The 15136-nt window shown below is 57.5% G+C and overlaps 1 protein-coding gene across 1 annotated transcript in view; it reads right to left on the bottom strand.

The window, feature by feature from the left end:
• Nucleotides 1-11018: 11018 nt before the first annotated feature.
• Nucleotides 11019-15136, bottom strand: part of LOC144676714 (protein bicaudal D homolog 2-like) — a 30772-nt gene continuing 26654 nt past the window's right edge. The window contains exon 2 of the mRNA XM_078537059.1: nucleotides 11019-11249. Coding sequence (XP_078393185.1) covers nucleotides 11019-11249 — 231 coding nt within the window. The remainder of the gene's footprint in view (nucleotides 11250-15136) is intronic.

The following is a 15136-nucleotide window of genomic DNA, read 5'->3' as shown; positions in this document are numbered from 1 at the left end:
GGGGCCGATCATTTCGGGCCCGAGACGAGTAGAAATCCCTTCCCTCCGAGGGTTGTGAATCTTTTGCAATTTGCTACCCCCTCCCTCCTCCGCCCCACCCTCCTCAGAGGGTTGAGGATGCCCCCAGCAGTTGAAGACATCGGAGGCGGCGATGGGGGTTTTCGGTCTCTGCGACCGAGCCCGTGTCGAACAGCGTCCCCGTTTCTAGCGCCAACGCGCCCCCGCCCCCCTCGAGCGTCGAGCTTGCTGTGCACCAGCCGCCCCTCTCTCTGTTGCTGAGAGACAACAACCCCTCGAGCCCCAGGGTCTCTCACCTCGCGGGGGTCCCGCGCCTGACGACCTGTCCCTCCTGCGCCAGTCACCACCTCAGCCCAGCGAAGCAGCTTTCCCCCCCCCACCCCCTCAGAGGGTGGCCACTGTTGGAATGCAGGAAGAGCGGCGGCCAATGTGCGCACAGCAGGATCCCACACTTAGCCAGTGTGATAAGTGACCCAGGGCAGCTGCTGCCGGTTGATAGTTGAATATTGGGCCTCCTGGACACCGGGGAGAACTCCCCCATCCGTTCCCCCAACACCCCAGCACCCAACCCCCACCACCCCCGTCCGAAACCCCATCCCCCACCCACCATCCACTCTTCATCCGATCTTTTACATCCACCAGTGAGGGCAGGATGGGGCCACGGGATTAATGTTACTCACTGAAAGACCATCCCCACCCTCAGCGCTGACCCTCCCTCGGCGCTGACCCTCCCACAGTGCACCCTGCCCTCAGTGCATCCCACCCTCGCCGCTGACCCTCCCAGGACGTGACCCTCCCTCGGCGCTGTCCCACCCTCGGCGCTGACCCTCCCAGAGCGTGACCCTCCCAGAGCGTGACCCTCCCTCGGTCTGCCCCTGGCGCATCCCTCCCCGGGCGCTCACCCTCCCTTGGCACTGCCCACTCTCGGCACTGACCCTCCCTCGGCACTGACCCTCCCTCGGCACTGACCCCTCCCAGGATGTGACCCTCCCAGGACGTGACCCTCCCAGGACGTGACACTCCCTCGGCGCTGACCCTCCCTCGGAGCTGACCCTCCCTCGGTCTTCCCCCAGCGCATCCCTCCCCCGGCGCTGACCCTCCCATGGCACTGCCCACTCTCTGCGCTGACCCTCCCAGGACGCGGCCCACCATCGGCGCCAAACCCTCCCACGGCCTGCCCTGCCCTGCCCTGCCCTGGGCTCTGGCAGCCCTCCCCCGGTGGTGGGCGTGCGATCGAGGAGTCTGGATTGAGGGGCTCGACTCTCTGGGGTGGGGACTGGAAGCCATGAGCGGGAGAGTGAGGCACAGTGAGTGCAGGCAGGGTACTGACAGGCTCTCTAGCCGGGGAGGTGGAAGCTCACTGGGTACTGGTTTGGAATTTGGGATGAAGCAGACACACACACACACGCACAGAGCCCCTGGAGCAGCTGAGCGATCCCAAGCTGGAGCCTGGCCAGCTGCACTATTTATAGTCAGATACACCGAGGGCAGGCTCTCTCTATCACGCTGTTCTTTCTTCCTCCCCCTTTGTCATTGTCCTTGGGCACTGACCCCCAGCTCCGACTCGCACCATTTCCATCGGAGCAGAGAGGGCACCGTGCATAATGGCTGTTTACAGGACTGTAGTCAACAGCGACAGCCACCCCTTACCTCCCCAGTCCCATTCAGAAACAGCGCACTCACACCCCCCCCCTCCGAGAATACAGGGAGTTCAACCCAGTCTCCCATCTGACCAGCACCACCGAGTCTCCCCCTCTCTCTCCCTCCTGTCTCCCTGTCCCTCTCTCTGTCTCCCTCCTCCCCCGTCTCTCTCCCTCTCTCCTCCACCCCCCGTCTCTCTCCCCCTCTCTCTCTCCCCGTCTCTCTCCCTCTCTCTCCCCCGCCGTAGCTCTCCGTCTCTCTCCCCCCGCCGTCTCTCTCCCTCTCTCTCCCCCCGCCGTCTCTCTCCCCTCTCTCTCCCCCCGCCGTCTCTCTCCCTCTCTCTCCCCCCGCCGTCTCTCTCCCTCTCTCTCCCCCCGCCGTCTCTCTCCCTCTCTCTCCCCCCGCCGTCTCTCTCCCTCTCTCTCCCCCCGCCGTCTCTCTCCCTCTCTCTCCCCCCGCCGTCTCTCTCCCTCTCTCTCCCCCCGCCGTCTCTCTCCCTCTCTCTCCCCCCGCCGTCTCTCTCCCTCTCTCTCCCCCCGCCGTCTCTCTCCCTCTCTCTCCCCCCGCCGTCTCTCTCCCTCTCTCTCCCCCCGCCGTCTCTCTCCCTCTCTCTCCCCCGCCGTCTCTCTCCCTCTCTCTCCCCCCGCCGTCTCTCTCCCTCTCTCTCCCCCCGCCGTCTCTCTCCCTCTCTCTCCCCCCGCCGTCTCTCTCCCTCTCTCTCCCCCCCGCCGTCTCTCTCCCTCTCTCTCCCCCCGCCGTCTCTCTCCCTCTCTCTCCCCCCGCCGTCTCTCTCCCTCTCTCTCCCCCCGCCGTCTCTCTCCCTCTCTCTCCCCCCGCCGTCTCTCTCCCTCTCTCCACCCCCCCCGTCTCTCTCCCTCTCTCTCCCCCCCGCCGTCTCTCTCCCTCTCTCCCCACCACTGTCTCTCTCCCTCTCTCCCCACCACCGTCTCTCTCCCTCTCTCCCCACCACGTCTCTCCCCCACCACGTCTCTCTCCCTCTCTCCCCACCACGTCTCTCTCCCCACCACGTCTCTCTCCCTCTCTCCCCACCACGTCTCTCTCCCTCTCTCCCCACCACGTCTCTCTCCCTCTCTCCCCACCACGTCTCTCTCCCTCTCTCCCCACCACGTCTCTCTCCCTCTCTCCCCACCACGTCTCTCTCCCTCTCTCCCCACCACGTCTCTCTCCCTCTCTCCCCACCACGTCTCTCTCCCTCTCTCCCCACCACGTCTCTCTCCCTCTCTCCCCACCACGTCTCTCTCCCTCTCTCCCCACCACGTCTCTCTCCCTCTCTCCCCACCACGTCTCTCTCCCTCTCTCCCCACCGCGTCTCTCTCCCTCTCTCCCCCCCACGTCTCTCTCCCCCTCTCCCCCCCACGTCTCTCTCCCTCCCATCTCTCTCATTCTCCCTCCCACGTGTCTCTCTCTCTCTCTCTCACCCCCCCCACTGTCTCTTTCTCCTCCACCCCCACCATCTCTCTCTCTCTCTCTCTCCCCCCCACCACATTCTCAGTTTAGCCTGCTGATCACCAACAAGGGACAGTCTTTGCAGACTGACCTATTTTCGACAGGCCGATCTCGAGACAGTCTGCCACTGCTCTGGGGAAGGGGGGGTGGTGCTGGGTATAGATTTGGCAGGGTGCTGCCTATCGCACAGGGCAGGATGCCATTTGGCATGTTGTGCTGGTGTCACCTCCCCAGATCTCTCGCTGCAGTCCTGCAAGTTTGTCTTAAATTAAAAAACAAAATATGTTTATCCAATTCCTTTCTGTAGGTTCCGATCGAGGCCCCTTCGTGTTTCTCCCGGCCTTTTGTGAATCGATTCCCTCTGGTTATAGAATCTCAGAACAGTTCCAGCACAGGAGACCACCATTCGGCCCGTTGAGTCCATACTAACGCTCTGCAAGAGCAACCCATCTGGCCCCACTCCGCCCTGCCCTCTCTCCGTCACCCCGCACATTCTTCCCCCTCAGATAATGATCCAAATCCCCTCCCCTTTGGAAAGCCTCGGTTGACCCTGCCTCCCCCACACTCTCAGGCAGCGCGTTCCAGACCCTAACCACTCGCCGCGTGAAAAAGTTTCTCCTCGCGTCTCCGTCGCTGCTTTTGCCGATTGTCTTAAACCCGCCTCCCTCTGGTTCTCAATCCTCCCGCCAATGGGAACGGTTTCTCCCTCTGTCCCAGACCCCCCCCTTCGTGATTTTGAACACCCTCCATCAAATCTCCTCTAGACCTTCTCTTCTCCGAGGAGAACAGTCCCAACGTCTCCAATCCATCCACGGAACTGAAGTCCCCTCGTCCCCGGAACCATCCTCATCAATCTTTGCTGCATCAACTCGCAGTTCTTCGCATCCTTCCTAAAAAGTGTGGTCCAAGGGACGAGATGCACTTTATCCTCGACCCCTCCTGCCAAAAAAGCGCCCCTTCACGCTCCTCTGCATTAAATTTCATCCAGGACGTGCCCTTTCAATCGGCCCATTGCACCAAGCCTGTCAGTCCACGAAAACGTTTCATCCTCATTCCGAAACCTTTCGCGATTTCGGACGCCCCTCGATTCAATCTCCCCTTAACCTTCTCTGCTCCGAGAAGAACAATCCCAGGCTCCTCTGGTCTCTCCTCGTGAACTGAAGTCCCCCTCGTCCCTGGGGTAAATCTCCTCCCCGCACCCTCCCCGAGACCCTCGACATCCTCCCTAAAGCTGGGGGAGGCCTTAGGATTGGACACGATGCTCCGGCGTTTGCGTTTTTAAAAATAAAAATACGGGCCGGTGAAAGAGATCGTCAGGGGGCAAAAAGATTTTTAAGGTTGTTCGCTTGTCTAGTTGGGAGGGCAGGAGGCTAGACGGTGGGTGGGAGGGCACAGGGGCGCTAAGTTTCCCGCTGTTATTTGACACGGAAGAGTTGGGGTGGGTGGGTCACGAGATTCACTTGCCAGCCTGTGTTCCAATCGCTGCACAACAGGGGGTGGTCACACCCCAGGGACACTCAAAAAAAAAACATATAGAGAACCTGACTGTTTTTTTTTCAAAAATCGTCCTAACTTAACCTTCCCTTTTTAAAGAAAAGGGAAGCTCACTTCAACCCAACCGGAGGAGGCCATTCGGTCCCTCGAGCTGATGCTGGCTTCCCCTGCGGAGAAATCCAGTCAGTCCCATCACCGCAGCCCGGCAAGTTTATTTCCCTCAAGGGCCTACGGAAACCCTCAGGACGTTTAGGAAGCATTTGGATGTGCACTTGCGATGCCATGGGACGCAAGGCTATGGGCCTAGTGCTGGAAAATGGGGTTAGAATTGTTAGGTACTTGTTTGACTGGCGCAGACTGGATGGGCCGAAGGGCCTTTTTCTGTGCTGTAGGCCTCTATGACTCTGTGCCCTTCCGTCGTCCATTGAACCGTTGCAAGGAATTCCTCAGGGCAGTCGCATTTCTCCATTACCTTCCAAAGGCCCTCCCGGCTGAACGTGGTGAAGGTCTTAGGCCAGGTCAACACCAACATGGTGCCCAGGTCCAAGGCCTGTTCCCGGCCTTCCTCCTCGAGCCCTCTGACTGGAAGCACTGCGTGAGCGGTCCCTCCACATCCTCGGGAATCGCATCGACTCTCTGGCACCAGGGTCCCGGTCACGACGTCGCACTAAGCGGGTTCCTTTGCGCCCGTGCGAGCGGACGACAGGGGCGGGGTTCTCGTAGGATGGTTTCTTGCTCCCAGATCGACCGGGAGGAGTCCAGTGAGCTCCTCGGACAGGCATTGGCTTTCCGGCCTTGTGGGGCCTCAGCCCGGGGATAGCACCGGCTCCTGGAGCTTTGCCGCTAGAGAGGAGCCCGGTTGCGCTCGCCGTTTGCGACGCCGCGGTTGGGGTCATCAAGAGAGCAATTGCTGCATTTGCTTGCATCTCCAGTGATGGGTGAAGGCCGATGGAGGGTGCGATTAAGGTGCTCTTTCGAGAACTTGGGCTTCTTCCGCGAGTGGGATTGGCCCCTTCGGCAATGATGATTGATGCTGAGCTTCTCCCGAATTTCGCACCCCCACCCCCGATTGGATTTCTTGGGGACCGTCTCGTGCTGACAGTCTCCAGCTCCGCTCTCCCCCCACACCCAGAGGAGGCATTCTCTCTGCCTTCACCTGACCCAAACCTTTGAGCTCGATTAGGTCACCCACCACTACACCACCACCCCCCACCAAGCCTTCTTGGGCAATGAGGGAGGTATTGGAGGGCTGCTCAGATCTGAAGCGCACTACCCTGAAAAGGGAGGTAGAAGCAGGTTCCACAGGGAGTTAACAAAGGGCTTTCCATTCGATGGGCGTTTGAACAGGGCCAACGTGTGCAAGGTCAAGGGGATAAAGCCTGGGTTAAGGGGTTATATGGGACAACTCTTTCAAAAGGGACAGCAGAGAGGCGACGGGCTGAACAGGCCTCCCCTTCTGGCGTTATATTGTACGATTGATCGTTGATCTGCTCCCGAATTGGCGGATCTTAATTGTTGCACTAAAACCACCGCAGGGCGTTAAGCAGGGACGGCGAAGAAAGGAATAATAAAAGAATAGGTCTTTTGTTTTAATCCTTTTTTATCAGCATTCACAGGAGCAACAGACAAGCAGGCTGTGGCACCGAGCCACACAAAGCCAGTTAACAACGGATTCCACCACAGCAAGTAGCGCATGTGGCTCCCAGCACGACTGCCCCACTTAAACAAAAAACACATCAGCCATCTCTAGACTTATCTGAGCCAACATTAACCCTGTTGGGCGGACGTGCCTTCAGCTGCCTGGGCCCCCTAAGCTCTGGAATTCCCTCCTAACCCTTTCCCACCCTCCCGTCTCTCTCTCTCTCTCTCTCTCTCTCTCTCTCTCGCTCTCTCCTTCTTTAAGACGCTGACCTCGTTGACCGAGCTTTTGGTCGCCAGTCCCGAGTATCTCCTTATGTGGCTCGGGGTCAGGTTCTGCCTGATTGACGCTTCTGTGAAACGCCCTGGGGAGGGGGGTGGGGGGTGGGGGTTCTGACACCGTTAACGGCGCTATATAAATGCAAGTTTGGTTTGTATACAATTACCGCTGCTCACCAGCAGAGTGCACAGGAGCCCTCCTCCCCTCCACGGTGGAAGGGAAACACAGATCTCCACGATAGATGTGGACTTCAGGCTTCTGCTGAAAGATTAGCAGGCCAGAGCAGCTGATCCCATTCCCTCTTGAACTCAGCTGTCCTGTGGCAAGGGCCCCTCCCTCACAAAAAAAACCCAGCCCGTTCCCCCTGGATTACAGCACAAACTACATCTCCCCCCACCCCTGTCCCTTTCCCCCCTCGTGTGTTTATCCAGCTCCTTAAACACATCGACAGGATTCACCTCCACCCCCTCCCTGTGGGATCGAGTTCCACACTCTCCCCGCTCTCCGGGTAAAGACCTTTCTCCCGAATTCCCCCACCCTCCGATTGGATTTATTAGTGACTGTCTTATATCGATGGCCCCCCCTAGTTCTGGACTCCCACCCCGTCCCCCACAAGTGGAAACATCTTCTCTACGTCGACCCTATCGAAACCCCCCTTCATCATTTTTTCTGGAGAAGGACAGTCCCAACCTGTTGACGATATCCACTCAGTTCTGGAATCAGCTTTGTGGATTTGGTTTTGCGCGTATGCCTCCTCTACACTCAAGACAGGGGAAGTGCCCTGGGGGAAGGCTTGGGTGCAGCATAAGCACCAACAACTGACCAGTTGGGCCAAATGGCCTCGTCCTGTGCTGCACATCTGGTGAACAGCAGGGGCAGGCGGAGGCCATTCTGCCCATTGTGGCAGGGCTGGCCCGTTGAAAGAGCAGTCCTCACCCCCCCCCACATTTCCCCCCGTGACCCTGTGCACCCCTCTGGGACCCTGTCCGACTCCCTTTCCAAAATCAGCGATGGGGGCAGCTTCCGAAACCTTTTCACGTCGAGGGTTCCAGCTCCCCACACCCCTCGGAGAGAAAACATTGCCCCTTGTCTCCATTTTTTCCCCGGTGAATTTATATCTATACCCTTCGGTTATTGACCCACACGCCGTAGGGAGCGGTTTTTCCCGGTGTCTAGATCCGCCCCCCTCCTTCGTCACCTTGCCAACCTCCCGTGAGGTCACCTCTGAGGGGGAACGGTCCGAATTTTCTCAACCTCTCCCCAGCGCTGGCACGGATGGGTCGAACGGCCTCCTCCTCTCGTGAGGGAAACAGGAGCAGGAGGCCATTCAGCCCCTCGAGCCTGCTCCCCAATTCAACACCCCCGTGGCTGGGGCCCTCCACCTCGACTCCGCTTTCCCCGCCCCTAAACCTCGACGTCCGAAAAAGTCTCTCGCTCTCCGTCTTGAACGTACCCGACGGCCGAGCTTCCTCCGGGGTGGGGGGGGTCGGGAATTCCAAAGATTCCCAACCCTCGGAGTGGTGAAGAAATTTCGCCTCGTATCAATCCAAAATGCACCCCCACCACCCACCCCAACGTTCTAGACTCTCCAGCCAGTGGCAAGGGGGTCAGGGTGGAAACCTGTTTTAAACTTATAGTAGCTGGACACCAATGTCTCAACGTCCGTCAGTGCTTTTCAGAATTGCATCACTTTTCGGAGTTCACTGTCTGCCCATGTTAACCCCCACAAAGGGCATAGTTTTATGTTAAACAGAGCACCTGTGGCTGGCAGGTTCACTGTGCTCTCTCGGATTGACGCTCCAGTTTAGTTAACAATCACACCCGACTGTGGTTTCCTCACAGCTTATACATCCTGCCTCTTCCTTCCTCCCCGACAGCTCTCACCATTGACCTGTTCTGCTACCACCTACGCGTTTAACCTGAGCGCGAATCAATGACGAGAGAGAAAGAGAGAGAGAGAGAGAGAGAGAGTGAGAACCCCCAGCAGCAACGAACCTGCCTCGAACAGGAACAGAGCGAGGTCTGTTCAGCCCCCCTCTCGAGCCTGTTACACAGGGACAGGAGGCCATTCAGCCCCCCTCCTCGAGCCTGTTACACAGGGACAGGAGGCCATTCAGCCCCCCTCCTCGAGCCTGTTACACAGGGACAGGAGGCCATTCAGCCCCCCTCCTCGAGCCTGTTACACAGGGACAGGAGGAGGTCCATTCAGCCCCTCTCAAGCCTGTTACACAGGGACAGGTCCATTCAGCCCCTCTCGAGCCTGTTACACAGGGACAGGAGGAGGCCATTCAGCCCCTCTCTCTCGAGCCTGTTACACAGGAACAGGCCATTCAGCCCTTCTCGAGCCTGTTACACAGGAACAGGAGGAGGTCCATTCAGCCCCTCTCGAGCCTGTTACACAGGAACAGGAGGAGGTCCATTCAGCCCCTCTCGAGCCTGTTACACAGGAACAGGTCCATTCAGCCCCTCTCGAGCCTGTTACACAGGAACAGGTCCATTCAGCCCCTATCGAGCCTGTTACACAGGAACAGGTCCATTCAGCCCCTCTCGAGCCTGTTACACAGGAACAGGTCCATTCAGCCCCTCTCTCTCGAGCCTGTTACACAGGAACAGGAGGAGGCCATTCAGCCCTTCTCGAGCCTGTTACACAGGAACAGGAGGAGGCCATTCAGCCCTTCTCGAGCCTGTTACACAGGAACAGGAGGAGGCCATTCAGCCCCTCTCTCTCGAGCCTGTTACACAGGAACAGGCCATTCAGCCCTTCTCGAGCCTGTTACACAGGAACAGGAGGAGGTCCATTCAGCCCCCTCCTCGAGCCTGTTACACAGGAACAGGTCCATTCAGCCCCTCTCGAGCCTGTTACACAGGAACAGGTCCATTCAGCCCCTCTCGAGCCTGTTACACAGGAACAGTTCCATTCAGCCCCTCTCGAGCCTGTTACACAGGAACAGTTCCATTCAGCCCCTCTCGAGCCTGTTACACAGGAACAGGTCCATTCAGCCCCTCTCGAGCCTGTTACACAGGAACAGGTCCATTCAGCCCCTCTCGAGCCTGTTACACAGGAACAGGTCCATTCAGCCCCTCTCGAGCCTGTCACACAGGAACAGGAACAGGTCCATTCAGCCCCTCTCGAGCCTGTTACACAGGAACAGGAGGGAGGCCCATTCAGCCCCCTCACTGTTTGAAGGCAATTTCTAGTGTTTAGCCCCTCATTTCCCACCCCCCCCAAGAGGCAAAGGATCAGCGGAGTGGGGGGTGGGGAGAGGGGGGTGGGGGGAGCTGAGGAATTTTTCTTCGTCTTTTTGCTAAACCCAACGAGTTGTTGTGATCGAGTGAGTAAGGAGAAACTGTTCCCAGTGGCGGGAGGGTCGGTAACCAGAGAGGAGGGGGGGACACAGATTGAAGAGAATCGGTGGGAGGGAGGGGGGAAGGGGAGATGAGGAAAATTTTATTTATTTTGGACGTGGCGAGTTGTTGTGATCTGGAAGGCGCTGCCCGAAAGGGCGGGAGAAGCAGATTCACCCTCGAAAAGGGGGGGATTGGATAAATACTGGAAGGGGTAAAACGTGCAAGGTTATGGGGGAAGTAGAGCAGGTGGCGGGGGTGGGGGAACGTGCTGGTGGCCGGGGGGAAAGGTGGTGTGGAAGTAATCGGATAGCGCCGAGGGCAGCCAGGATATTCGCAACGTCCCCATCACCCTCTGATAGCAGAGCGACAGCAAAATTCCCAAGGAGGGGGTCGCAAATGCCGGGTTTGTACTCCCTCGGGCGTCGCAGATTGAGGTGCGGTCCGATCGATGAGCTCAGGATGATTAAATGATTCGACAAGAGAGAGAAACTATTTCCTCTGGTTGGGGGTTGGGTCCAGAAGTGGGGGGCGGGGGTGCAGAACCATAAAATTCGAGCCCGGCCGTTCGGGGGGTGATGTCAGGAAGCCGAGGGGAGCGGGAATCTGGAACTCTCTCCCCACCCCACCCACCCCCCACAAAAACCTTCACATTCAGAGAATCACCGCCATTTACACAAGAGGAGAAAAGGGCGCTTGATTGGTTGGCAAGTCGACTCTGATTGGCCGAGGCGTCGCCACGGAGAACGCGGCAGGGAGCTATTGGCTTCCCAAACTCCTGCGTCATTCCAAAAAAAAAGGCACAAGGCTTGAACATGTTCCTTTTGTTTGCGGCAGGGGGGACGGGTCCCCTGTGGATCGATGTACGTCGCCTCGAGCAAGTATAGATGAGCCACGTTAGGAGCTCGGCTGATTGGCTTAAAACGGTTGTTACTGTAGCCATTGGCGCACTCGGGGTTGTTCAGCGAGTGCTGTCCGAACGCGGAATCGCATCTAACAGTAGGCGTTTTGCTTTGGGTTTGAGAAAGGAATCAGAGGATTTAGTTAGATGAAGCAGTAGTGTGTCGGGGTGGGGGGGGTTAGCGCGGACGTTAACAATCGCTGGCATAGGGCAGAAGGGCTGAGCGGCCTCTTCTCAGTGTTGCGACGGTACCTTTTTCACCTCCTGCAGCTCGCCGTTCAGGCGTTCGTTCTCGGAGACGGTGTTGGTGAGCACCGTCTTGGTCTGCTTGCTCTCCGCCTGCAGCTCGGTGATCCTGGTGGCCAGGGCGCCTTCCTTCCTCGCGGCTTCCCGGAGCATCGTCTCCTCGCGGGTCTCGCCGTCCGCTGCCGCTTTCTTCTGGTTGCTGCACGCGTCCGCGAAGGCCTGCAGAGGGGTGGGGGTGGGGAGACAAAGCAATGCAGGCTTGGTGAGAAATGGGCTGTCTGGGTTACACTGACACTAAAGGGGCAATTCAGGGCAGGGGAAGGGGGTGTGGAAAACATTGGCACAGGATCACCGGACAGCGCATGCTCAGCCACGCCGCCGGACAAGAAGGTCACACTCGAGGTTACACAGGAACAGGAGGAGGCCATTCATCCCCCTCTCGAGCCTGTTACACAGGAACAGGAGGCCCATTCAGCCCCTCTCGAGCCTGTTACACAGGAACAGGAGGAGGCCATTCAGCCCCCCTCGAGCCTGTTACACAGTAACAGGAGGAGGCCCATTCAGCCCCTAGAGCCTGTTACACAGGAACAGGAGGAGGCCATTCAGCCCCCTCTCTCGAGCCTGTTACACAGGAACAGGAGACGGCCAATCAGCCCCTCTCGAGCCGGTTACACAGGAACAGGAGACCCATTCAGCCCCCTCCTCAAGCCTGTTACACAGGAACAGGAGGAGGCCCATTCAGCTCCCCTCTCCAGCCTGTTACACAGGAACAGGAGACGGCCATTCAGCCCCCTTCGCCCATTCATCTCCGTCATGGCTGATCTTCTACCGCGACTCCACTTTTCCCGCCCTATCCCTCAGTGTCCGAACGTCGCTCGCTCTCCCGTCTCGAGTATACTCGGTGACTGAGCTTCCCCCGGGATCGGGAATTCCAAAGATTCACAACCCTCGGAGTGAAGAAATTTCTCCTCATCTCAATCCAAAATGGCCGACCTGTATCCTGAGACTGTGACCTCCCGTGTTCTAGACTCTCTAGTGGTGTTTGGTAGTTGGTGGGGGCAGAAAAACACTCAACAGCTACTCTGTCAAACCCCACCACCGCGCCCCCCTCAGAATCTGATATGTCTCAATAAGATCACCTCATTCTTCTAAACTCCAATGGGTAGAGGCCCAACCTGCTCAACCTTTCCTCATCAGACAAAAACCCCCTTCGTCCCAGGAATCGACCTGCTCTAAACTGCTTCCCGTGGAGGTCAGGTGGCCAATATTGTCCGCAGGCGCGGTCTCACCAAGACATTCACGGCAAGATTTCCTCACCTCCTAACCTCCAAGGCCTCATGCGACAAAGGCTAGCTAATGTGTTCCTAATCACTGGCTGAAACTGCATGTTTAACTCTCTGTGCTTTATGGACATGGCACGCAAAGGGGTTTGGATGTCCAAGACCATAAGACGACACAGGAGCAGAAATGAGGCCATTCGGCCCATCGAGTCTGCTCCGCCATTCAATAAGTTTCTCAGCCCCATTCTCCCGCCTTCTCCCCCTAACCTTTGATCCCCTTTCTCCAGGCTGGAAGGAAATTGTTCTAATTGCTGCAATGCAGCTTGCGCAAGGCGTGGGCTGACCTTTACTCAGCTTCACAGGGGCAGAAACAACTCCTGGCTTTCGTGCCGAGCTGTGTGACAGTCCAACACACGCCCCTGGAGCGGTGACGGGAGCCGGTCAGTGCGTCCTCTCCACCCGCCGGGGTCGCCGACGCCTTTGGATCAGCCCCTCACGCATATCGGAGGGGCTCCTCCTTTACACGCGAGGTCCTTAACATCCATCTGAGGGGGGGGGGGGCCTCATCCTGAAAGGCAGCACCTCCGACAGCGCGGCGCTCCATCAGCACTGACCCTCCGACAGTGCGGCGCTCCCTCAGCGCTGACCCTCTGACAGCGCGGCGCTCCATCAGCACTGACCCTCCGACAGTGCGGCGCTCCCTCAGCACTGACCCTCCGACAGTGCGGCGCTCCCTCAGCACTGACCCTCCGACAGTGCAGCACTGACCCTCCGACAATGCGGCCCTCCCTCAGCACTGACCCTCCGACAGTGCAGCACTGACCCTCCGACAGTGCAGCACTGACCCTCCGACAGTGCGGCGCTCCCTCAGCACTGACCCTCCGAGAGCTGTCGAAATCTGGCCCCTTTCCTCCCCCCCGAAACGTGCAGCGCTCTGGGCCAGCCGCTGCCATGTTTCAATGCCTGAGCTTCGACCGCAGTCACCAGAGGCCCAGGCTGTGGGGAGAGAGCGAGGCCCGAGAGGTCCAGGAGCAGGAGCGCTGGGCAGGGACGGGTGGTGAAGTGAGAGTGCCCCCGGGCAGGGGAGAAAGGGAGCAGGACACCCTGCTCCATCAACGGCTCACCGCCCACCTCCCCCCACCCCCCCTCCTCTCAGCTCCATTGGTGTCCCAGGACAGGGGCTCAGCCCCTGCAGAGTGAGGAAGGGGCCCAGGCTTCAGGCCCAGGTGCAACCTCAGGCTGGGAGTTGGCCAGAGGCTTGGGTTGTTGACTCACTGTCCTGGGCTGGTTTGGAGGGGAGGTGCGGTGAGACAGAGTGGAAGAGGAAAGAGAGACAGAGTGGGAAAGGAGAGAGAAAGAGATTGAGAGAGTGGGAAAGGAGAGAGAAAGGGAGAGAGACAGAGAGGGAATCAGAGAGAGAGAGAGAGAGAAAGAAAAAGAAAAAGTGGGAAAGGAGAGAGAGAGGGAGAGAGAGAGAGGGAATCTGAGAGAGAGAGAGGGAATCTGAGAGAGAGAGAGAGAGAATCTGAGAGAGAGAGAAAAAGACAAAGTGGGAAAGGAGTGAGAGAGAGAGAGGGAATCTGAGAGAGAAAGAGAGAGACAGAGAGGGAATCTGAGAGAGAGAGAGTGGGAAAGAGAGAGAGAAAAAGACAAAGTGGGAAAGGATAGAGAGAGAGAGAGAGGGAGACAGAGAGGGAATCTGAGAGAGAGAGAGAGAGAGAGAGAGAGTGGGAAAGAGAGAGAGAGAAAAAGACAAAGTGGGAAAGGAGAGAGAGAGAGAGAGGGAGAGGGAACCTGAGAGAGAGAGAAAGAGAGAGAGGGAATCAGAGAGAGAGAGAGAATCAGAGAGAGAGAGAGAGAGAGAGTGGGAAAGAGAGAGAGAGAAAAAGACAAAGTGGGAAAGGAGAGAGAGAGAGAGGGAGTCAGAGAGAGAGAGACAGAGAGGGAATCTGAGAGAGAGAGAGTGGGAAAGAGAGAGAGAAAAAGACAAAGTGGGAAAGGAGAGAGAGAGAGAGGGAGAGGGAACCTGAGAGAGAGAAAGAGAGAGAGGGAATCAGAGAGAGAGAGAGAGAGAGAGAATCAGAGAGAGAGAGAGAGAGAGAGAGAGTGGGAAAGAGAGAGAGAGAAAAAGACAAAGTGGGAAAGGAGAGAGAGAGAGAGAGAGGGAGTCAGAGAGAGAGACAGAGAGGGAATCTGAGAGAGAGAGAGTGGGAAAGAGAGAGAGAAAAAGACAAAGTGGGAAAGGAGAGAGAGAGAGAGAGAGAGACAGAGAGGGAATCTGAGAGAGTGAAAGAGAGAGAGAGAGTGGGAGAGAGAAAGAAAAAGACAGATTGGGAAACGAGAGAGAGACAGACAGGATGGTAAATGGAGGAGAAAGGCAGACAGAAAGAGTTGGAAAGGAGAGAGAGAGAGAGAGAGAGAGGGAGACAGCCAGACAAAGTGGGAAAGGAGAGAGGCAGAGAGAAAAGCCAGTTGCGAGGAGCAGGATCAGTGCCAGCAGACATAACAAGGCTCATTAATGATAAGTAAACTAGGCCAGCACATTAAAGCAGTGAATGAGTTGAACGTTTGTGTATTCTCTCTAAAAAAATAAATGAAGTTGTTTTTTGTGTGTGTGTGTGGATACGGCTGTTTTTTGTCTGTGTGTAAGTGGACCCGATAAGGAAAAGGTTTGCCACCCCTGGCCGAATATCTTCACATCTGCACAGGTATGTGGATAATGAGTGCTTTGCCTGAGGAGTTTAGCATTTTGAATGTACCTGATCCTTTAGACAGAAACTGTTTCCTGTTAATGGGGACAGTCCTGGGCAAGGGAGACATCACCTT

Source organism: Cetorhinus maximus, unplaced genomic scaffold (assembly GCF_964194155.1).
Source record: "Cetorhinus maximus unplaced genomic scaffold, sCetMax3.hap1.1 HAP1_SCAFFOLD_1838, whole genome shotgun sequence".
Taxonomy (NCBI): domain Eukaryota; kingdom Metazoa; phylum Chordata; class Chondrichthyes; order Lamniformes; family Cetorhinidae; genus Cetorhinus; species Cetorhinus maximus.
The sequence above is the reverse complement of the archived record's forward strand: the minus strand, read 5'-3'. Positions and strand labels throughout refer to the sequence as shown.